This window comes from Musca vetustissima, unplaced genomic scaffold (assembly GCF_032173495.1).
Source record: "Musca vetustissima isolate MV318-11 ecotype Yass unplaced genomic scaffold, APGP_CSIRO_Mvet_v1 utg56317, whole genome shotgun sequence".
NCBI classification, from domain to species: domain Eukaryota; kingdom Metazoa; phylum Arthropoda; class Insecta; order Diptera; family Muscidae; genus Musca; species Musca vetustissima.
Genome location: NW_026888485.1, coordinates 69,335 through 95,737, shown reverse-complemented (window position 1 = coordinate 95,737; position 26,403 = coordinate 69,335). Strand labels below are relative to the sequence as shown.

Here is a 26,403-nt window from a genome sequence, read left to right as displayed (position 1 = left end):
ATGCACGATAATGACGACGACGACGATGATGATGGCAGTGATCAAGATGGGATACATGACGATGCGAGTAAGTACAAGTGCAACAAGAGTGTTGGAAAAAAACGTTACATAAGAAGCTTAGCTTTATTACGCTCCGAGTTACAACAAGACATAGCAAAGTAATTGTTGACTTATGTAGTAATGTGCAACATGTAAAGCGTTGCACATACGCTCGGAGATACGGGCAGTTGGTAGTTTAAAGTAAAAATAAAGTTAAATGGTTTAAATTTAATTCTTCAATTTAATCATGAAAAATTGAGTATTTATTTATTTATATATTTTTGCATATGTTTGTAACAGGCAAAAAGAATAGAGATAGACACATGGTTCCTTTTGAGAATATGCATAGAATCACCTTCTGAGTCGATTTACGCATGTCCGCCTGTCCGTCCGTCTGTCGATGGTAAATTGTAAACGAAGTACAGATCGCATTTATAATCCGAATTGGATGAAATTTGGCATATGTCACTTATTTGGCTCAAGGACGAACCCTATTGAAATTGGGAAAAATCGGTTCAGATTTAGATATAGCTCCCATATATATTTTCGTCCGATTTAATTTAAACGGTCCCTATATATCTTTCGATTTGCACGAAATTTGGTACAGCGTAATGAATTAAGTCTAGAATGATGTGTGCAAAGTTTCGTGAAAATCGGTTTAGATTTGGATATAGCTCCCATATATATTCGTCCGATTTAAGGTAAATGGTGTACCAAAGTCCCTATATATCTTTCGATTTGCACGAAATTTGGTACAGCGTAATGAATTCGGTCTAGAATTATGTGTGTAAAGTTTCGTAAAAATCGGTTCAGATTTGGATATAGCTCCCATACATATTTTCGTCCGATTTAAGGTAAATGGTGTACCAAGGCCCCTATATATCTTTCGATTTGTACGAAATTTGGCACAGCGTAATGAATTAGGTCTAGAATGATGTGTGTCAAGTTTCCTGAAAATCGGTTCAGATTTGGATATAGCTCCCATATATATTTTCGTCCGATTTAAGGTAAATGGTGCCCCAAAGTCTCTATATATCATTCGATTTGCACGAAATTTGGGCTAAACTTACTTAATTGGGCCTAGAATGATGTCTGCCAAGTTTCATGAAAATCGGTCCTGATTTAGATATAGCTCCCATATATATGTTTGTCCGATTTTATGTATATGATGCGCCAACGTCCCTATTTATCCTGCGATTTGCACGAAATTTGGCATAGCGTAATTTTGTGAAAATCGGTTCAGATCCCTTTATATGTTTCGATTTGCCCAAAATTTAGCATAGCGTACTGTATTAGGTCTAGAGAGATGTGTGTTAATTTTCGTAAAAATCGGTTCAGATTTAGATATAGCTCTCACATATAGATTATATTTTTAACAGCGCGGCGTACCGGAGAGTGTATCAATTTTGCTATAAATCGTTTTCCATAAATTGTTCCCATGTTATGCAGACGGCTCTAAATCTGCTCGAATGAAAGTTAGGATAGGTTGGAGAAAGAGGGAGCATTGACATGCATTTGTTAGGATACATATGTACAATATACCCAAAGTGGTGAAGGGTATCATATAGTCGGCCCAGTCCGACTTTACTACTTTCCTTACTGGTTTTTATTTAATGTTGTGTAAGAATTTTGAAATATTTCCTCTAGTGGTGGTAAATTTTTCCTCAAGAAAACTGGTTAACAGGGTGTACAATAACATAACGGAAAACGATGTAAAAACACTGATCTCAAATCATGACATTCACATAGATGAAATTGAATCAGAGTCTTCCACTAACACATTTCACTTCAAGCTCGAATATCTATTAATTACCTTAACAAAAGGAAAACAAACCTCTGTTGGAAGTAGGCATTTGAAACCCGTCCGGATGTGTCTGCAATTTTGGCTTGTAAAGAAGTGATAAACAGTGGAATCCACTAAATGTAGAATACTAGCTCGAGACTGATTATACAATTATCGTCATTGAACATCAAAAATGCGTTTAACAGTCTACGATGGATTGACGTCTTTGAGAATCCACATAAAATATTTTATATCCCGAAATCTTCTGAATATTATTAATGATTATCCCAAGTGTAGACCAGGGAGGTACGCAAAATTATTTTGTTAATAAGCTAAGTTTTGCAGCAGCAAATTTTATTGAAAGTATACAGGTAAAGTGACCATTGAGATAATGCATATGTTTGTAACATGCAAAAGGAATCGAGATAGACACATGGTTCCATGGAGAATATGCATAGAATCACTTTCCAAGTCGATTTATGCATGTCCGTCCGTCTGTCTGTCTGTCCATGTTAAATTGTAAGCAAAGTACAGGTCCCATTTATGATCCGATTTCGATGAAATTTGGCAAAGTTCACTTATTTGACCCAAGGACGAACCCTATCGAAATTGGTGAAAATCGGTTCAGATTTAGATATAGCTCCCATATATTTTTTTGTTCGATTTAATTTAAACGGTGCACCAAAGTCCTTACATATATTTCGAGGTCTAGAATGGTGTATGCCAAGTTCCGTAAAAATCGGTTCAGATTTAGATATAGCTCCCATATATATATATATATATATATATTCGTCCGATTTAAGGTAAGTGGTGCACCAAAGTCTCTATACAGCTTTCGATTGACACATTGTGTCATAGCGTACTGAATTGTGTCAGGAATGATGTGTGCTGAGTTTCGTGAAAATCGGTTCAGATCTATATATATATATATATTCGTCCGATTTAATGTACATAATGTACCAAAGTTCTTATATTGCATAGCGTAGTGAATTTAGTTCAGAATGATGTATGTTTTAAAAATCGGATGAGATTTAGATATAGCTCCCTTATATATTCGATTCACATTTAGATAAATATCACATTTTTTAGTTCATCCAATTTTATGTTAATAGTCCTGTTTAATATACCCGTAGTAGTGAAGGGTATCATATAGTCGGCCCGTCCGACATTACTACTTTCCTTACTGGTTTTATTATTATTATTTCCGGGTGTTGCTAAAGGAATGACAAATTTAGTATACACAACACATGAGGCCTGGCAATATATTGCATTCTCCTGACCAAATATAGGTCAACAGCTAATCTTTATAACCCTGGCATATTTTCCACATTTTGTTTTCCCGAGGTGAATATTTACGCCATATAAAAAAATTTGGTCACTTAGGTTTTGGTATATTTGACCCTCGAAATATAGACCCATCATCATCTAAGTATTTAGTGAGATCCCCTTCACCGCATAAAATATATGCATATAATTTACCCCTCTACTGTACCCCTAAATATCATCTCACCATCACCGAAAATTATAGACGTAATCCTTGACCATAACCAGAATTTCATGTAAAATTTCAAAGCGGTCAGCGAGACATTTCCACCCTCTAGTGGTGTAATAGTAAATCAAAATAATATATTAACACATATACACCGCGTATAACTATCACATCCGAGTGCATGGAAAAATAAAATTGGAATCAATTTAATGTGCAACCAATCCTCTTGAATATACTCTCAACTTCTCGGGTCTATGTCCTTCAGGAATAAATATAAACGCCCCAGAATACAAATTTTAGTCACACAAAGTTTGGGTCCATTTGAACCGCAAATATTGACCAATCTTGATCAGAACTGCCATCCTTATTCTTTGGCTAGATTCCCTTCCTGGTATGGGTCATAATTGTGGCCTGTGGAGCTACCAGAAAAACAGACAGAAATAAAATTTTAGGTTGATGTCATCCCCTAAATATTAACCGATTATTACCAAAAACAATAGACGTCTTCTTTGGCCAGATTTTAAATCTAGCAACATTGTAATACAATAAATACATATGTACTTCGGTTTAAGTAAAACGCATTTTTTTTTAATTTCCAATATTTTCTACGCCATAAAAAACAATTTCTTTAGTTAATATCAGTTATTAACAAAGTCACCTTGTAAGGTAATAATTGCTTTCATGCGTAACTCTCTAATACAGCTAAACATTTAACGGTGAGCTGTCTGTCAGCTAGCCAGTCAGTCGAGCATTGTTATTCTACAAAATTATCAGATGTTCCGCTAATAACTGACCAACGTTAAGCGTTAATAGTATAATAGACAAATTAAAAATTGCTGTAATTAAAATGTTCTGCTTTGTTCCGTCCGTCGTCATTTCCATTTAAAAAAAAATAATAAATGTTTCAGCATGCACTTTTAATTGAATGTAAATTGTTTTACTCCCCTTTGCGTTGGTATGCATATAAGTTCGTATATAATACGGTGACATACAAGAAGATGAAAATTGTGTGACAATTAAAGAAGTAGAAGAAGGTAGAGTAAACAATGGCATGTATCGAATATCGGGATGAATCAATGTGGGATAATAATATGAGACTTGGATATATGGGAACAAGCCTTTTCTAAGGACTATAAAATATATGCATTACAAATGTAATTTAAAATTCACGCATTTTCAAAGGTCTCCAAAAAATATTCTTCAAAAATCTCTTAGAAATAGTCTTTAAAAATTTACAAAAAAAAAAAAAATCGTAAAAATCTACGCTTAAAAATCCACATTTTTCTAAGGCTTTTAAAAAATATTCTTTAAAAATTTACAAAAAAAAAATCGTAAAAATCTACGCTTTTCTAAGGCTTTTAAAAATATTCCTTAAAAATCCACATTTTGCACTTTACCTAAGGTTTTTAAAAATATTCTTTAAAACTCCACGCCTTGTATGGGTCCTTGAAAATATATTCTTTAAAAATTCACGCCATCCCTAAGATATTTAAAAAAATATTCTTGAAAAATCCACGCCATCCCTAGGATCTTTAAAAATATTCTTTAAATAACCACGCCTTTTCTAAGACCGCCAAAAAGTATTCTTCCACGCCTATATAAGACCTAAAAAAATATTCTTTAAAAAACCACGCGTATAAAAGTCATTGAAAAAAATATTTTGTAAAAAAACTACGCCTATATAAGGCATAAAACAGTAGGAATGTTTAAAAGTCGGACAGCGCTGACTATATGATACCCTTCACCACTTTGGAAACATACAAGAGATGCTAATTATACCCTTCACCAGACTGTGGTACAGGGTATTATGTCTTTGTGCATATGTTTGTAACAGGCAAAAGGAAACGAGATAGACACATGGCTCCTTTTGAGAATATGCATAGAATCACTTTCTAAGTCGATTTATGCATGTCCGTCCGTCCGTCTGTCTGTCTGTCTGTCCATGTATTTTTGTGAGCAAAGTACAGGTCGCATTTATGATCTGAATTGGATGAAATTTGGCACAGCTCATTTGTTTGGCCCAAGGACGAACCCTATTGAAATTGGGAAAAATCGGTTCAGATTTAGATATAGCTCCCATATATATATTTAACCGATTTAATGTAAACGGTCCCTATATATCTTTCGATTTGCACGAAATTTGGTACAGCATAATGAATTAGGTCTAGAATGATGTCTGCCAAGTTTCGTGAAAATCGGTCAAGATTTAGATATAGCTCCCATATATAGTTTCGTCCGATTTCATGTAAATAGTGCCCCAAAGTCCCTATATATCTTTCGATTTGCACGAAATTTGGCATAACGTACTGAATTAAGCCTCGAGTGGTGTCTGCCAAGTTTCGAGAATATCGGTCCAGATTTAGATATAGCTCCCATATATAGTTTCGTCCGATTTCATGTAAATGGTGCACCAAAGTCGCTATATATCTTTCGATTTGCACGAAATTTGGTACAGCCTAATCATTTAGGTCTAGAATGATGTCTGCCAAGTTTCGTGAAAATCGGTCCAGATTTAGATATAGCTCCCATATATAGTTTCGTCCGATTTCATGTAAATGGTGCACCAAAGTCGCTATATATCTTTCGATTTGCACGAAATTGGGCATAACGTACTGAATTGAGTCTAGAATGATGTCTACGAAGTTTCGAGAAAATCGGTCCAGATTTAGATATAGCTCCCATATATAGTTTCGTCCGATTTCATGTAAATGGTGCACCAAAATAAGTTTCGTGAAAATCGGTTCAGATTTAGATATAGCTCCTATATATTTTTTCTTCCGAGTGTGTGTAAATTGTGCACTAAAGACCCAAAGTTTGTCTGATTTCCACACAATTGGTACAATGAACTGTAGTTACTATAATACACTTCCTTTACATTGCTTTATATAATTTTGTCCCATTGTAAGAAGCAACCCTATATCTGACCAAATGAAAACTTTAGTGTAGGTTACAGAATGACATGTTTATGGATCCATTTTCATGTTAATGGTCCTTCAAAAATTCGACGTCTGTTATGATTCATCTGTTGAATATACCCAAAGTGGTGAAGGGTATCATATAGTCGGCCCCGTCCGACTGTACTGCTTTCCTTACTGGTATATACAACTAGCAAAGTGCCCGCTACTTCGTATGCGGAAAAGAAATACAAAAAATAGTTCATATGGTATCGTAAATACTGTAAATTTTGTTGTTCTATAGTTTGCGATTTAGTGCTCTTCATACATATAAGCACTATTTTCCGAAATCTCTCGTACTTCCATTATACAGATTAAAACCAGTAAGGAAAGTAGTAAAGTACCCCATGCAAAATTTCGTGCAAGTCGAAAGATATATAGGGACTTTGGTACACCATTTACATTAAATCGGACGAAGTTATATATGGGAGCTATATCTAAATCGGAACCGATTTTCACGATGTTTAACACACATCGTTCTAGACGTAATTCAGCACGCTGTGCCTAATTTCGTGTAAATCGAAGGATATATATAGGAAGTTTGGTCCACTATTTACCTAAAATTGGACTAAAATATATATGGGAACTATATGTAAATTTGAACAGATTTTTCCCAATTTCGATAGAGTTCGTCCTTGGGCCAAATATGTGACGTATGCCAAATTTCATCCATTTCGGATCATAAATGCGACCTGTATTTTGTTTACAATTTAACATGGACAGACAGACGGACATGCATAAATCGACAAAGAATGTGATTATATGCATATAATGTGATTCCGTTGCCGAAATCGAAATTTAGTGCATTTGCTATTCTATTTACTATTCGTACAAATCAATTCGAGTTTCCATAGTTATCTCTATAGCTAAATACTACACTTCAACAGTAATCTAAATTCCAAATCGCAGGATCCAACCAAATCTAAATGGTTCCCAATACTTATTATACTTATAAGTAAGAATTTCTAAAACTACATCAATCTTACTCTCCAACAGTAATCTTAATTCCACCAAAGTCAAAATTTAGTACTTTTCGTACTCATATGTACGAATTTCCAAATATACCTCAATCTTTATTTCAAATAGTAATCGTAAGTCAAAATTTAATAATTCCAGCTCTGTTTGTTCATTAAAAACCAAATTGTACCAGATTTGGTACCATTCTGTACTTTTCGTACCCTTATTCCAAACTTTATCAAATCTACACTCCCACAGTAACCTATGTTGCAACTTTCGGGATTCGAATTCTACCCGTTCAATAATGTCCAATTTCTACCAAATTTTGTGCTTTTCGTACCCATAAGTACGAATTTCCAAAACTCTCCCAGTAATGTTCTCCAATAATAACCTTTAGTCCACATTTAAGGATTCCAGCTCTATCCGTTCACCACACTCCAACATTAATTTTAATCATAAATTTCAGTATCCCAGTCCTATCCGTTCTCATAAATCCAAATTGTAGCATATTTAGTACCATTTAGTACTTAAGTTTGAATTTTCAACACTGTCTCAATCATGTACTCTAACAGTAATTTTATTTTCAAATATAAGTTTTTTATCTCAATATAAATAAACTTAGTACCATTTAGTACACATAATCATGCATTTTAAAAACCACCTCCATATCTCAATCCTACACTTCACCCTTAATTTTGATTCCAAAATTTAGGGTCCCCGCTCACACAAAACGAATTGTACCCTATTTAGTACCATTTAGTGCTTCTCGTATCCAAGAGTACGAAATACCAATACTACCTTAATTATGTGATTTGCATTCTAAATTTAAGTTTTCCATCTCTATCCATTCACTCTGATCTAAACTGTACCAAATTTAGTTCATTTAGTACACTAAATGACAAATTTTCAAAAAAAAATTTCAATCCTGCACTCCAACAGTAATATTAATTTAATCAAAAGTTCAGAATCTCAACCCTGTCCATTGGTACCATTTAGTACTTTTTGTTTCTATAATTAAACTACGACAATTATACACTTCAAAAGTAATTTTAATTCCAAAATTCTGTAGTCCAACTCTATCCACTTAATCAAGTTGTACCAAATATAGTACAATTTAGTACACATACGTACTATGCTTCCATACCTTAATTCTATATTCTAAAAGCAACCATTATTCCAAATTTTAGGTTTCCAGTTCTATCCGTTCACCCAAATCCAAATTGTAACATTGCAAGTGCCGTTTAGTACTTTTCCTACACACAAATACGAATTTCCACAGATGCCTCTATAGCTCAATCTTCAACAGTAATCAGAATTCCAAATTTCAGGTTTAAGCTCAAACTACCACAATTCTACACTGCAACTGTCATTTTAATTCCCAATTTCAAGACTCCAGCTCTATATGTGAACCGAAATCCAACATGCACCAAATTTAGTACCATTAAGTACTTTTCGTACACAAAGGTACGAGTTTTTAAAGCTACCTCAATCCTGTATTCCAACAGTAGTCCTAATTCCGATTTTCAGGATTCCATCTATATACACTCAACTAAATACAAATAGTACCAAATTTAGTACCATTTAGTACTTTTTAAAAAACATAAGTACGAAAATCTTAAACCATTTCTATACATCAACACCACTTCCCAACCTGTATTCTATATAAAATATCAAGATGCTAGCTATATATGTTCAATGTATGTAAAATTAGAACTAAATTTAGTACTTTTAGTACACTTATAGGTCGAATTTTCAAAAAACCCTTTTGTACATCTTTCTAACATTCCATCAGTCTCTTCCCGTTCGCCTAATACAAAGGGTACCATATTTGGTACATTTTAGTACTTTTCGTACCCTTCTAGTACGAATCTCCAAAAACCCAGCCTTATCTCACGCCTATACACCAACAACAACCCATACTCAATTTCAAGCTTCTAGGTTTAGCCGTTTCGTCAGTCAGTCACTCACTCACTTAACACAAAGCTCTTTTATATATATAGATATCCTGCAGATAGAACAGACATATACTTTTTAGAGGACCATTGAAATAGAATGGGGCGAAGCTAAATGTGTGATCTACATACATATTTGAACCAAGTAAAAATCTCAATGCACATACCATTCAGAAATCTATGAAAAATTGTCGGCAAAATAATATATGTATGTAAAGCTGGACTTAATTGAGCAACCGTGGCATATACCGTGTATATGGAACAGACGTAGGCTCCTCGGTGCACCACTTACCAAAATCTACTAAATCTGAACCGATTTTCACAAAACGTCGTATACATTAATAAGGACCTATCTCAATACGTTGTGCAAAATGTTGTATCAATCGTACAACACTTGGGAGTTTGGTGGACCATTTACCAAAAAATCGGTATAGGGGAGATATATCCAAATCTGAACCGATTTTCACAAATGTCCGTATACATCAATGTGGACCTGTTTTAATACGATCTGCAAAATTTTGTCTCAATCGAAAAAAATATGGAAAGTTTGATGCACCATTTACCAAAAATCGGACGAAACTATATATGAGAGCTATATCTAAATCTGAAACGATTTCAACAAAACTTCATAACTATCAAACAGGACCTAATTCCGTAGGCTGTGCAAAATTTTGCCCCAATCGGAAAAATGTTGGGGTTTGGTGCACTATTTACATAAAATCGGACGAAGCTATATATGGGAGCTATATCTAAATCTGAACCGATTTCCACAAAACTCCGCACACATGAAACTGGACTTAATCTAGTACTCTAAGCTAAATTTTGTCTCAATCGGACAAACTTTGCGAGTTTGGTGCACAATTTGCCAAATTTAAGTACGATGTGCATTTTTTTTCAATCGGAAAAATATTGGAAGTTTGGTGCACCATTTACCTAAAAGCAGTCGAAATTATATATGGGAGCTATATCTGAACCGATTTGGTGCACCATTTACCAAAAATCGGACAAAACTATATATGAGAGCTATATCTAAATCTGAAACGATTTCAACAAAACTTCATAACTAACAAACAGGACCTAATTACGTATGCTGTGCAAAATTTTGCCCCAATCCGAAAAAGTTGGGAGTTTGGTGCACTATTTACATAGGCTGTGGCAAATTTCAACAAAACCGGTGACCTGTACTTTGCTCATAAAAATATATGGATGGACGGACGTACAGACGGTCATGGTGAAATCGATTCAGAAAGTTATTCTATGCATATTCTCAAAAGGAATCATGGGTCTATCTTGATTCCTTTTGCCTGTTACAAACATATGCACAAGACATAACATATGCACAAAGACCACAGAGTGGTGAAGGGTATACAAATATGCTTTAAAAACGGCGCCTACATAAGGCATTAAACAAATATTCTTAAAAAAATACGAGGCCTTGAAAAAATCTTTAAAAAATCCCCGCCTATACATTAAGTCTTAAAAAATTGTTATTTAAAAAATACGTGTCTATAAAAGGCCTTCAATAATATTCGTTTATAAATCTGCTCATTTTCAAGCAATTCTTTTACGTTTCCTTATTAATTTTATGCGATGCATCCTATTGTATACTCTTTGCCTCGAATAAATGTGAATTTCATTACATTTATGAACATACCAGGGAGACCATCTAAATATTTAATGGAGAGTTTTTCATTTGTGACAAACGTTGACACAACAGCATTTAAATTTCCACTTCTTCAGTTTGTATTGTTGGGAAGGGGGAATTACCATGTCGATATGAAACCATAGTCATATTGGACACCCATTTGCAGGAACCCGACAACATCATCTCGCGACTCACAACCGGCTATGGCGAGTCAAACGATTAAAAATAAATTTACACTGGAAATTGTTTTAAAATGCCGTACAAGTAACAACAGCAACAACAACACCAACCCTAACATATTGTTGATGACAACTCAGTCGCAACTCACAGACAACCAATTACATATATATATCTATGTATGTATTTCCGGTGTGTCCTTTTACAGTTTTTGCCACCCAACCGTAGTACAGACATGGAGAAAATCTACATTCATAATACACAGGAATGTATATGAAATAGGATAAAATAAATGAATTAACGACTTATACGCCCACAAAAATGAATAATTCAATTTGTTGTAGTCGATTACACACACACACAAACATATTCACACATCTGTAGACGTGGGATCTGTCCTGTTCCACATACTCGTATAAACAAACATGTGAAGCAGCTTGTGGATTGTAATGTTCGTTACAAGCTTCAGTGACTTACAGTTCATATGCATCCCAGTGAATTATGTTGTAATAAGAACACATACCGACACACACACACAAAGTAGCTTTAGAAGACTGTGGATTACATACACATATGCAAGTGAGTTTGTATACATATACTATCATTCCAGTGAGGTTAGTAAGCACTGTGTTGCATTTAGATTATACATTTCTTGTAATATTTTAATTTTTTATATCCTACACCTTGGGGAAAGCATCAACAATCTGAAAAAGTCGTCTTGAAAATTACAGATTATGGGCCAAGATGAAGAAAATTGTTGCACCACTAGTTAGACCAAAAAATATTATTTGAAAACTCCACACCTATATATGGCCTTGACAATTTTTTCTATAAAAATGTCAGGCCTATATAAGGACTTCAAAAATTGTTTCAAAACTCCACGCCTATATAAGGCCTTGAAAAAATATTCTATAAAAATGTCAGGCCTATATAAGGCCTTTAAAAAAATTTATTTAAAAACTCCACGCCTATATAAACCCTTCAAAAATATTCTATAAAAATGTCAGGCCTATATAAGGCCTTTAAAAAAATTTATTTAAAAACTCCACGCCTATATAAACCCTTCAAAAATATTCTATAAAAATGTCAGGCCTATATAAGGCCTTTAAAAAAATTTATTTAAAAACTCCACGCCTATATAAACCCTTCAAAAATATTCTTTAAAAATCCACGCGTTTTCTAAGGTCTCCAAAAAATGTTGTTTAAAAATCCACGCATTGTCTAAAATCTCCACAAATATTGTTTAAAAATCCACACATTTTCTAAAGTCTTCAAAACAAATCTTTAAAAATCCACTTAATTTCTAAGGTTTCCAAAAATATTTTTTAATCCACGCAAGTCCAATGGAGCTCCAGAATTTTTATGTCTGTCCGTCCGTCTGTTCATTATACCCTACACAACTATGTTGTCAGGGTATCATAGATTTGTGCAGCCCCAAGAGTTTGTAACGCCGCGAAATATTGGTCCTAGACCCACCTTTAAGTATACCGATCGTCATATCTCGATTAGCTAAGTCGATCAAGACATGCCACAGTTATGGACCACTCTTCACTCCTATTGTTTTTAATCAGTTAATATTTAGGGGGTGCAATGGACCCAAAACTTTATTTTTGTCTGATTTTCTGGTCGCTCCACAGGCCGCAGTTATGGCCCAAACATCGTGAATTTTTACATGGATGGGTTTTTTCGAGTCGATCTATAGGCCACAATTGAAAGTGGAACTTAACAACACAACCCACGGTGAAGGTGAAGAAAGTACAAATAGGTTGACATAGACCCAAGAAGTTGCCAATTTCATTGTCGTATATACTCGGATGTGGGAGTTATACCAAGATCAGAATATAGAACCACACAAAGTTAGATTTTCGTGGAAGTTGTGTAGGGTATCATATGGTCGGCCCCGCCCGACTATACTGCTCCGCTCACTGGTTATTATTTGTAAACACCACATGCCACAGTTATAGACCAATCGACCAATTTTGCATGCAGGATGGGTTCTGGCTAAAGAAGACCCCTATTTTTCTTGGTAATGATCCGTTAACATTAACAGTATAAATTAAACAAAAACTTTGTTATTGTCTTTTTTGTGTTTGGTCGCTCTAGAGGCCACAATTATGACCCGAACTCCACGAAATTTTACAGGAATCGAATTTGGCTAAAGTATAAGCAAGACTGTTTTGATCGGTCAATATCTAGGGCGTCAGATGGACCCAGATTTTGTGTGAAAAATTACAACATTTGTATTCTGGGGCGTATATATTTACACCTGAAGGACATAGGCCGAGAAGTTGAAAGTATATCCAAGAGGAGAGGCTGACCTTTAAATTTACTTGTTGTATGTTTTCGCCCGGCTCACAAACGTATAACTAATGACAGAGCTCATACGTCACATGGTCAACGGATATTGTACGTTGATTCATTTTTATTCAATTAAAATTTTAGGATTTCCAAAATTATACTACATGTGTTTACATCCCGAAACACTGTCATGCACATTTCACACACACATGCACACACTCTCACACAAAAGCCAGCTGAATAAACATTAGTATAGCTCCAAGCACCCAAAAATTGAGTGGAAGTCTGTTGTGAGCAAAAAAAAACCAGGAAAATGTTACACATCAATGTGCGGAGAAAATGTAACAAAAAAACGAAAAATGCGTCTAACAGAAAAAATATGTTTTTCTTCAAAGTTTCAACAACAAAATCCGAACAAAAAGTTCACATATGTTTGCGGCATATTCCTACAATTATGAATTCATGCAAACCATAAGTAAATTGATGTGAGTGTGGGTGTTTAAATCATGCCACCACTAGATGGTAAACCACAAAGAAACTCCAGGGAAATTTATCTTTTTTCCACAAAAATTTCGAAATGTTCATGCAAGTACTGAATATATAGAATAGCAGGTGCTAAACAAATTGTGAGTGCAGTTTGATGAACAGGAGTTTCTATCAACTTTTCGTAACAAGAAAAAAATTGTAATGCTAAATTTTAGATTGATCATCAAATGGGAGAAAAGCAGTACCTGCTCACAAAAAAATGCAACGAAAAAATCAGAGTCGTATAGGAAGTAACATGTAATTTTCGAACGATCCGATCTTTTTACTCCACACCGACAGCGTTATATAGTGGTTCTGTCGCACCTTGTTGAATCTCTGTCACCAAGAAGCCTAAAGCTATATAACAAACACATAGGAATATAAAACAAGATGTTGAAATGATTAATCAGAATCTAACACGATCATTAATCAGAATCTAACCCGATATGGAAGCTATATCTAAATCTGAACCGATTTTTACGCAGCTTAGCAGACATGATTCGAGACTCAATTCTGTACGCTATGCCAAATTCCGTGCAAATTGAAAGATATTTGGGAACTTTGGTGTACCATTTACCTAAAATCCGACGAAAATATATATGGGAGCTATATCTAAATCTGAACCGAAATTCACGCAACATAGAACACATTACTATAAACTTAATTTAGTGCGCTATGCAAAATTTCGGGCAAATCGAAAAATATTTAGTGACTCTGGTGCACCTTTTACCTTAAATCGGACGAAAATATATATGGGAGCTATATCTAAATGTGAACCGATTTTCACGAAACTTAGCGCACATAATTATAGACTCCATTTAGTTCGTTATGCCAAATTTCGTGCAAATCAAAAGATATATAGCGACATTGGTGCCCCATTTACCTTAAATCGGACGAAAATATATATGGGAGATATATCTAAATTTGAACCGATTTTCACGAAACTTAGTGCACATTATTATAGACTCCATTTAGTACGTTATGCCAAATTTCGTGCAAATCGAAAAATATTTAGTGACTCTGGTGCACCATTTACCTTAAATCGGATGAAAATATATATGGGAGCTATAACTACATTTGAACCGATTTCCACGAAACTTAGCTCACATTATTATAGACTCCATTTAGTACGTTATGCCAAATTTCGTGTAAATCGAAGGATATATAGCGACATTGGTGCCCCATTTACCTTAAATCGGACGAAAATATATATGCGAGCTATATCTAAATTTGAACCGATTTTCACGAAACTTAGCACACATCATTCTGGACCTAATTCAATACTCTATGCCAAATTTCGTGCAAATTGCAAGATATATAGCGACATTGGTGCCCCATTTAGGGTTCCTTGGGCCAAATAAGAGACTTGTGCCAAATTTCATCCAAATCGGATCATAAATGCGACCTGTACTTAGTTTACAAAAATATATGGACGGACGGACGGACATGTGTAAATCGACGTAGAAAGTGATTCTATGCATATTCTCAAAAGGAACCATGTGTTTACCTCGTTTCATTTTGCCTGTTACAAACATATCCACAAAGACATAATACCCTGCACCACAGTGTGGTGAAGGGTATAAATATGGACAAACATAATAGTAAAAAAAATAACTTCATCCCCTAAATATTAACGGATCATTACCAAAAACAACAAGGGTCCTCCTACATGCAAAATTTCGTGGCGATTGGTCCATATCTGTGGCCTGTATCGTGTTTACAAATAATAATCGACAGACGGACGGACACACATGTCTACATTGACTCTGCTAAACGAGATATGACGATCGGTGGAATATAAGGTGGATCTAGGACCAACATAAGGTAGCTCTTGGACAAACATTTCTTGGCGTTACAAACTCTTGGGGCTGCAAAAACTATAATACCCTGAGAACATAGTTGTGTATACCCTAAACAGACATAAATTGAAATTTTTTCCTAAATATTCTTGTTAAAAATGTGACTAAAAAATTAAAAATGATTTGTCAAAGTTTGGCAGAGAACGTGCATATTTAAACATACAACTCTGTACTCGATATTTTCAAAATGTAAGCCTTCCGAGTTTTTATACCCCTCACCACACTGTGGTACAGGGTATTATGTCTTTGTGCATATGTTTGTAACAGGCAAAAGGAATCCCATGGTTCCGTTAGAGAATATGCATCGAATCACTTTCTGAGTCGATTTACGCATGTCCGTCTGTCCGTCCATGTATTTTTGTGAACAAAGTCAAGGTCGCACTTATGATCCGATTTGAATGAAATTTGGCACATGTCACTTATTTGGCCCAAAGACGAACCCTATTGAAATTGGAGAAAATCGGTTCAGATTTGGATATAGCTCCCATATACATATGGGTTAGGCCGATTTTAGGTAAATGGTGCACAAAACTTCCAATATTTGTCCGATTGGGACAAAATTTTGCACAGAGTACTGAATTGGGTCTAGATTCATACATGCTAAGTTTTGTTGAAATCGGTTCAAATTTAGATATAGCTCCCATATATAGTTTCGTCCTATTTTAGGTAAATGGTGCACCATACTGCCAATATTTGCCCGACTGAGAAAAAATTTTGCACAGAGTATTGGGTTGATGTATGCGAAGTTTTGTTAAAATCTGTTCATATTTATTTATAGCTCCCATATATAGCTTCCTCCGATTTTATGTAAATGGTGCACCATACCATCGATGTGTGTCCGATTGAGACAACATTTTGCACAGCGTACTGAATTAGGTCTAGATTGATACATGTCAAAATTTGGATTGGACTTTGCGTCGAGATAAATTTTGGATAGCGCACTGTGTTGCAGCATAACAAATGGTGGATGCCACGGTTGCTCAAAAACGTCCATTTATATATAGATCTTTTACACATTTTGCTCGATGATTGACATTCAATTTTCCATAAATTTCAGATTGGTACCGAAAGTGGTGAAGGGTATCATAAAGCCGGCCCCGTCCGACTTTTGAACTTTTTTTACTGGTTCTAACTGAAGCAGTTATTAGTTGAGGTCTGATTTTCGGAAGACATCGTAGTCGAAACTTTTAATAAATGTCGGCCCGTCGTTTTGAAGGATGCTCCATTTTGGGCTCGAATGAAAATTGTTATAATTTACCATTTCTTTGATCCTGCTACAGGTCCACCTTCATCTTTTATATTTTAAAGGTATAACCCGCTATTTCACACAGCAGCGACAGTAATTTGAAATTCATAGTTCTTGTATAGTAAACTAATATATTTGTGGAAAATGTTCAATAAATGTAGGTCCCTGGCTTAACATAGCTTCAACATAAAGAATCCACATATCGCTTCCTGAATATTGAAAATATCTTTGCAGAAAAATTTCGATACAGTTCAATATTTCAGCATAGGCGTCAAATAAAGGTCCCTCCTCATATTATGTATTACTTTAAGTTGTTGACGAATTTCAAACCACATGCTTTCCGGTTTTGTTGAGGATTGAAACCATTTTTGCAGAAAATATTCAATATAGGTCCATGATTTGAAATTGTCACCATAAAAAGGTCACGCCCTATTTTAGTTCTTTTGAATTTTAATGCGATTTTTTCAATCAAAGACATTTCAGTTTCTTGAAGGGTGAAAGCATATTTGCAGGTTCAAGTTTTGACATAGCACGCAGATGACGGTCCAGTCTCCATTTAAAGGTTTTAACTGCATTTTCCAAACTCAGTGACTGCAATTTGAAATTCCGGAATATTAGAGGGTAAACAAATTCATTGTGGACATTTTTTGCGATATAGATATTTACACTAAAACGTATAGCCACATTTTTGACCGGAGTGTCTGTAATTTGTTATTGCAAATTTCTGGTGATTTTCCAGAATATTTCTGAATATTAGTACATTCTTTTACATAGGTCCCATAATATCCTATATGTCGAAGTTCCAAGTCCATTATATACACTGTACTAGTATCCGACATATTTATGTATTTGTCCGACCATCAAACATAAATGGGTTTACCCAAAAACCCTAATAGTAATATTTTTATAACCATAATCAGCCGACATTAAATATTTCCACCAACGACAGCTCTGCAACAACGGACACGGACATTTTGAAGTTTTATTTTGTTTGCGGAAAAACTTTAAGAGTACTTTTCAGCAATGCCACCCAATGGCAGTGATGACAATAAGTGATTTTGTTTTTTCCTGTATTGCTCTTTTCACCACCTGAACTTCGTTTACACAGCTGCACAATGAATGTCGCTCGTGCCAGCCAAAGTACAACAAACGATGTTGACAGCATAATCACAAAAACAGATGAAGAAAAAAATCCCGATTTTTTTCTACTCATTTTTTGATTTTAACTTTATCGATATGAAGTAGTACATATGTACGTTGTCGGGTTTCACCGTAACGAAATTTTTGCAAGAGAAGTGAAGTAAAAAAACTTGAAGTTTTAATTGGTTTTTCAATTTAATTAACAGATTTGTCAGCATGTAACAGGTTTCCATACCCACACTGATACATACACGCTCACTCACTGCTACATAGCGATCTGCTGAAACAATAACGTAAAAAGGGCGAACAAAGTTTTCCCCTTTTTCGTTTGCTGCCAAATCGTTAAATACTTCAAGAAACCTTTTCAAAAAAACGGGGACTGAGGAGGATTTTAGACAGATTTATGTGTGTATGTCTATGTGTAGTTTATGGTTGTATGTCATAATCGCTATTTACTTTGTCAAATCTCATTTCATGGTAAATTTATTCTTGGCAGGATTTTGTTTGCATTTCAAAGGGTATGTAATTCTAACTATTGTATAGATAAGTAATAAGTAAGTCTGCGAGAACAATTTCATGTGTAGTTGTGTGTGTAATAATAAATTGGAATAAAGTACAAAATTGCATGATGATTATGATAAAGTAAACGCTATAGGGAAAGCATCAAAGTCACCCGGGCCAGCTATATGACACACAAATTTTCTCAACATACAAGAGATTCGTTGGCGCAGGAACTTGAAACACTGCATTTCCGGCTTAGAGTAAAAGTCTGGATCAGAGTAAAACTCTACATCGACAATACGCATTTTGTACATTTTAGATGTACTTGCAGTTTGAATTCTCCAAGTCACCATTTAAAGGTCCCAATTAGTACTCGTAATATCCATTTATATTTTATAATTGAGCTTTTTGATTACTACTGCAAAAATTGTTTCCCAAAAAATTGTGCTCTCCCATTTTAGGTATCTGGAAGGTCTTAGACGCATTTCCTACTGTTGCTACAATTTTCGATTTCGTTCCTGTGAGTCTGACTGACGGATTGACTTACTTAACGATTCATAAACGCCCAGACCAAATGTCTGAAGCTAGAATTTTGAAATTTGGGAATCTTGATTTGGTTCTATTTGTATTTAGCGAACGGGTAGAGCTACAACTCCTAAACAAATGGAATAAAAGTCCCTGATGGAGTGTAGGATAGATGTACCAAGGGGTTTTTGAAAATTCGAACTAAAAGTATCCGAAAAGTATTAAAATGTACTAAATTTCTTTCAATTTAGTAGGATGTGAAAGTGTGTACTCATGTAAACGAAAAGTACAAAACGGTACTAAATTTGGTACACATTGAATTTGAAGGAATGGATGGATCTGGAATCCTGAAACTTGTAATTAACTTTGCCGTTGGAGTGTAAGATTGGGATATATAGATAGTATTGGACATTTGAACTTATGTGTACGAAAAGTACTAAATGATACTATATTCAATACAATTTCAATTTGGTTGAACAGATAGAGCTGGAATACAGAAATTTGGAAATAAGATTACTACTGCGTTGTAGAATTGGTAGTTTTTAAAATTAGTACAAAAGTTGGTACAATTTGAATTTTAGGTGAATGGCAGGAGATGGAATTTGGGGGAACGCTATCGGGGTGTAGTATGGCGATATATAGAAACTTTTGAAAATTCGTACTAAATATGGTATAATTTATATTTTGGTTGAAATCATGAAGTTTGAATTTAAAATTGCTGTTGGGTGTAAAGGGTATGTAAAAGGGTATTGTCATATAAAACATAAATACACAATGAATTTGTATTTATATTAAATAAATTAGATTTTTTCATATTAATTATAATATATATATATATATATACTTACATTACTTACTTAGCTTGTGACAGAACTTTCGGCGAGTTTTAACAAGTGAAAAAGCGTTAAGTTCGGCCGGGCCGAACTTTTGATACCCTCCACCATAGTTATACTGACTGATACATGCAATGAAAATATAGGGAACATACCGAAAAGTGGACATATACCAATAATTCTGCAAACCGATTTATGTAAACCATTATGTACATCAAATACAAACATCAGCAATTTTTAATGGGGATTTTTCCTAAAATCTGTAAGATTCAAAAAGTGGAGTGATACTGATAACGCATGGTAGAGTATAAAATCCTCAAACTACTGTAATTTAGATTACAAAATTATATGAGGCTATGCCTAAAGGGGGACCAATATTGATTATATAGTGTAGGAAATAGTGAATATTTGGGGATATCATTATATGAAGGCTATGCCTAATTAATGACCGGCATATGCCAATTTTGAACCAAATATATTAATTGTTTATCTCAATTCTTTCCTTCAGGAGGTATCACTATATTGAGGAGATGCCTAAATGTCTGTCGATATATTCCATTAACGTCATGTTTGAGTTTTTATACCCTTCACCACACTGTGGTACAGGGTATTATGTCTTTGTGCATATGTTTGTAACAGGCACAAATAATCGAGATAGACCCATGGTTCCTTTTGAGAATATGCATAGAATCACTTTCTGAATCGATTTATGCAAATATATTAATTGTTTATCTCAATTCTTTCCTTCAGGAGGTATCACTATATTGAGGAGATGCCTCCGTATATTCCGTCCCCTTCACCACACTGTCCGTCTGTCCATTTTAAATTGTAAACAAAGTACAGGTCGCATTTATGATCCGATTTGGATGAAATTTGGCACAGCTCATTTGTTTGGCCCAAGGACGAACCCTATTGAAATTGGGAAAAATCGGTTCAGATTTAGATATAGCTCCCATATATATTTTTGCCCGATTAACGGACTTTAGACCCTGAAAATCTTTCGATTTGCACGAAATTTGGCATAGCGTACTGAATTGAGCCACGAAAGATGTGTGCCAAGTTTCGTGAAAATCGGTTCAGATTTATATATAGCTCCCATATATAGTTTCGCCCGATTTACGGACTTTAGACCCTGAAAATCTTTCGATTTGCACGAAATTTGGCATAGCGTACTGAATTGAGCCACGAAAGATGTGTGCCAAGTTTCGTGAAAATCGGTTCAGATTTAGATATAGCTCCCATATATAGTTTCGGCCGATTTTTGGTAAATGGCGTACCAAAGTCCCTATATATCTTTCGATTTGCACGAAATTTGGCATAGCGCACTGAATTAAGTCTAGAATGATGTGTGCAAAGTTTCGTGAAAATCGGTTCAGATTTAGATATAGCTCCCGTATATATCTTCCTCCGATTTAAGGTAAATGGTGTACCAAAGTCCTTATATATCTTTCGATTTGCATGAAATTTGGCATAACGTACTGAATTGAGGCTAGAATGATGTCTGCCCAGTTTCGCGAAAATCGGTCCAGATTTAGATATAGCTCCCATATATAGTTTCGTCCGATTTCATGTTAATGGTGCCCCAAAGTCCCCATATATCTTTCGATTTGCAGGAAATTTGGCATAACGTACTGAATTGAGCCTAGAATGATGTCTGCCCAGTTTCGAGAAAATCGGCCCAGATTCAGATATAGTTTCGTCCGATTTCATGTAAATGGTGCACCAAAGTCCCTATATATCCTTCGATATATTTGGATAGAGCTTCCATATATATTTTCGCCCGATTTTAAGTAAATTGGACATCAAACTCTTCATGCTAGTCAGGTTGACATCAAATTTTGCACAACGTACAAAATTGAGCATAGAATTACGTAGTTGCGTTTTCTAGAAGTACAGACATAGCCCAACAGATAACCTATTTATATTTGATTGAAGTCGATTTATATAACTTATGGATATATAGGTAGATTCACATTTAGATAAATATCACATATTTTATTTCATCCAATTTCATGTTAATAGTCCTGTTTAATATATCCATAGTGGTGAAGGGTATCATATAGTCGGCCCCGTCCGACTTTACTACTTTCCTTACTGGTTTTATAAAAACAACTAACTGGGATTAAATATTTATATCAATGTTTTAAACTAGACCCCGACAACGTCGTATTTAATGGACAACAACTGACATTTCATAGATAACTTTTCCGATTATTTATATTTATTATTTGGTAATTTTTTTCACACAGACCTCTTGGTTCATGTGGCCTTTTTTATGGCATACTCATTGGCTAGATACCCTTGCTCATATAAAATGACATAGAGTTTAAATTATAACTGAAAAAAAGAAAACAAATTAAAATTTTTGAAGTCCAACCAGGTCAAACTTTTTGTACCCATTACCATAAAGTGGTCATTCAAAAAATGATCTGTCGGGATATTTCTATGGACTCTACTTCTTTAAAGTGTTTGGTCCATTAGATGCCTTAAATTTGTACCTACCCATGGTAATAGCGCATGGCCTCTACTTTGACAAACGGATATAATTAGATAGATTCACCTAATTCGGTCTAGAATTATACGCATAGTGAACATATATGTGTAGGGTACAACAAATGTAATCTGAAATATTTATTTAAAAAAAAAAAGTAAAATCAATGAACAAGGAAAAAACATAATGCTATTAATTGAATGCTAAAAGGAAATGCATTTGATATCATTAATGCCATAATGATTTCCATTAAGCAGCCATAGCGTATCAGAAAGAAATTATTTGGCTACACATAAATAAAATTTCACTTTAAATTTTCCTTACAGTTTATCGACAACCTTTATTTAGGCAGCATTTTCTAAACATGATATTTTTCAAAATTCTAATCTTTCTGCTATTCATTCAATCCATCAAACCCAATAATGTAATAATTAGAAAATTACAAAACGAGGACGTGCATAAGCATGAAATAAGATTTCAATTAAAACAACTATTCTACAAAGTGGATCGAGAGAATCGATTTGATAACTGTATTCTCATTGGACGTGAATTTACCATTAAGGATGTATTGGTTCCTGAAGTCTTACAGAAAAATATGGGAAAGTCGGTGCTAATTCAAACCTTCCCACGTCAATTTTGTAATACCTGCCTTAAATTGAATAAAAACTTTTTGATTTTCATCTATTGGCAATATGGGGATGAGGACAGATATGTTAGCTTTTTATCGCGGGTTTTACAATATAAGCTACAAAATCGCATTATTCTATTGGCGGAACATATGTCTCAGGCTTTTGCCAGCATCGTTGTGTGGCACATGCTTAAGGCATGCTCCAAACAGAAAATAATTAATGTCATCGTTTTGCTGGGAAATTTCTATGAAGATCCAGTATTCTACGCATTCGAAATGTTTCCTGAATTCGAAGTGGTTACGAAAAGCTTTGGTCATGATGTTGGCAACAATGTTGAATTCTTTCCCAATAAAATGGCAAATTTGTATGGTCATAAAATTCGAACATATCCCGATCAAATGATACCTCGATCAGCTTTACATCGCGATCAATATGGGCAGGTTGTAATGAAGGGTTATGTGGTGAGTTTTCTCGAAGCATTTGCCCAGCAAATCAACGGTTCCCTGTCATGGCCTCTGTTCCTGCAGGAGGATAAACCGGTATTCTATCAAAACATATTTGATTTGGCCAAAGCTGATCGCTTCGATATACCAGCTGCATTGGTTCCAGCACTCCACGCTAATAGTTCAAGGATAATGTCTCACTTGTATGAAGTCAGACCCTGGTGTATTATGGTGCCGATCGAGAAGCCGCATAGCTATAAAGAATTTATATACCGTTCGATGAATCTACATTTTTTTCTACGTTTCATATTATCGATGTTGGTGTTGTCTATTATCCTAGAGCTGGGTACAAAAGTTGTACATTTACAAAGAAACGAACAATACTCAATTACTTTGGATAAACTTATTCTGAATACCAAAGTGTTTAGGGGAATATTTGGCTGGTCGTTTAAACTACAACCCCGAGCAACGAAAAGTTTAAAAATATTATATACCGTACTATTTGTACGAGGTCTACTTGTCACCGTGCAATTTTCAGCAATTCTGCAATCCTTTCTCACACATCCTCTTACGGTACCAATCACAAATTTCCAAGAACTTCGGGCCGCCAATTTAAAAGTTGTGATCTTCAAAAATGATTTGGACTTCATTAAACAGAGTCGTGGATACAACTATAAACGCTTTCTGTCCGGACTGGAAATTTACTCTGACTATGAGAAATATCGGCGTCTACATTCCTCCTTCAACACCTCGTACGCCTATCCAGTCCATTATGCGCAATGGTATATTTACAGTACCCAGCAGAGAAGCCTCTCAAAACCATTGTTTCGTTTAAGCCGAATATGCCTACCCAATATGGGCATTACGGGCTTTGTTTTGCCTCAAAATTCGTTGTACCTGCAACCGTTAAATAAATTCATTATTCGAGCCAATGAATTGGGTTTTAACGAATATTGGCTACGTCTCAGTTATATTGAATTGAAAAGAATTGGTAAAATTAAAAATATAGAAAATGTCAATACGGATGCAGGTCATCGCACAATGGGCATCGACGAATTCATTTTTATATGGCAAATAATGGTAGCATGTTATATTTGTGCATTTCTGTTGCTTCTATTGGAAATTATTTATTCGAAAATTTATTGTAAAATTGAAATTCGATTTCGATAGAGAGGAACCAGAAAATAATTGTATTACGAAATAAGGTTGCAACGTAATACAGGACAATGTAATACTGTTTTTTTTTTTCATAAAATTTACTTGCATTGATGTGCTTCATTGTTTTAAATAATTGTTAAAAAATGATTGCTTATAATATAACAAATATTGTATACCAAATATAATAAACGGCAATTATGTGGAATTTATATATTAGATCCTAATCATTCACCGGATATCATTTATTATAACTCCTATCATGGGAGGCCAACAAAATATATATACAATTTTAAACACCGTTAATTGTGACAGGGCCGAACACTTCGTAATTCCTTAAATATTTAGGTGATTACTATGTATTCTCTGAAAATTCAAAAAAAGGGCTGGGAACTTCAAATTGGTGAACATCATCCATGGACTTTTATCTCTATTGAACATTTTTATACCCTACACAACTATGTTGTCAGGGTATTAGAGCGTTGTGCAGCCCCAAGAGTTTGTAACGCAGCGAAATATTGGTCCTAGACCAACCATTAAGTATACCGATCGTCATATCTCGACTAGCTGAGTCGATCTAGACATGTGTGTCCGTCCGTCCGTCTGTCCAATATAATTTGTAAACACGATACAGGCCACAGTTATAGACCAATCATCATGAAATTTTGCATGTAGAATGGGTTCGGCCCAATGAAGACCCCTATTGTTTTTGGTAAAGATCGGTTAATATTTAGGGGTGAAATGGACCAAATACTTATTTTTTCGGGTTTTCTGGTCGTTCCAGAGGCCGCAATTATGGTCCAAACATCTCGAATTTCAAATGGACCCTGACTTTTGTGTGAAAAATGACAAAATTTGTATTCTATAGCGTATATATTTACTCCTGAAGGACATAGGGCCGAGAAGTTGATGGTGTGTTCAAGAAGAGTGGTTGACCTTTAAATTGATACCAACTTTATGGTCATATGTACTCATATGTGGGAGTTACACTTAAATATTTACGGGTGTTTACGTACTGACAAGTGCAACTCTCGTCTACTGAATATTAGAAATATTTGTTGGCATCTAATCGGCCAAGAGGGTGCAAAATATCACGCAACTTGCCCAAGCTCCGAATATAGAATGTTAGATTTTCATGGAAGTTGTGTAGGGTATCATATGGTCGGCCATGTCCAACTATACTGCTCCGGTAACTGTTTTTATACCCTTCACCACAGTGTGGTACAGGGTATTATGTCTTTGTGCATATGTTTGTAACATGCAAAAATAATCGAGATAGACCCATGGTTCCTTTTGAGAATATGCATAGAATCACTTTCTGAATCGATTTATGCATGTCCGTCTGTCCGCCCGTCCGTCTGTCCATGTATTTTTGTTAACAAAGTACAGGTCGCATTTATGATCCGATTTGGATGAAATTTGGCACAGGTCACTTAATTGGCCCAAGGACGAACCCTATTGAAATTGGAAAAAATCGGTCCACGTTAAGCCATAGCTCCCATATAAGGGTACCCCCCAATTTTCGGTATTTTGAGGTTATTTAGCGCGTTTTTTAACTGAATTTGCTGAAATTTGGTACTTTGAGTTCTTATTGGGTAGCAAATCTTCCCACAAAAAATTATAAATATAGGTCAATTTTTTCGGATAGTCCCCATATAAGGGTACCCCCAATTTTCGGTATTTTGGGGGTTTTGGGGGGGAAAAATCGGTCCACGTTAAGCCATAGCTCCCATATAAGGATACCCTCCAATTTTCGGTATTT

At 35.0% G+C, this 26,403-nt stretch overlaps 1 protein-coding gene across 1 annotated transcript; it reads left to right on the top strand.

The window, feature by feature from the left end:
- On the top strand, positions 1 to 24,477 carry LOC133336335 (uncharacterized; the record flags this gene model as incomplete). The annotated part of the gene is made up of 2 exons (XM_061544628.1): positions 1 to 67; positions 22,918 to 24,477. Coding segments are annotated over exons 1-2 (1,627 nt in total), but the record flags the coding sequence as incomplete, so codon positions are not given.
- Between the last annotated feature and the right edge of the window lie 1,926 nt (positions 24,478 to 26,403).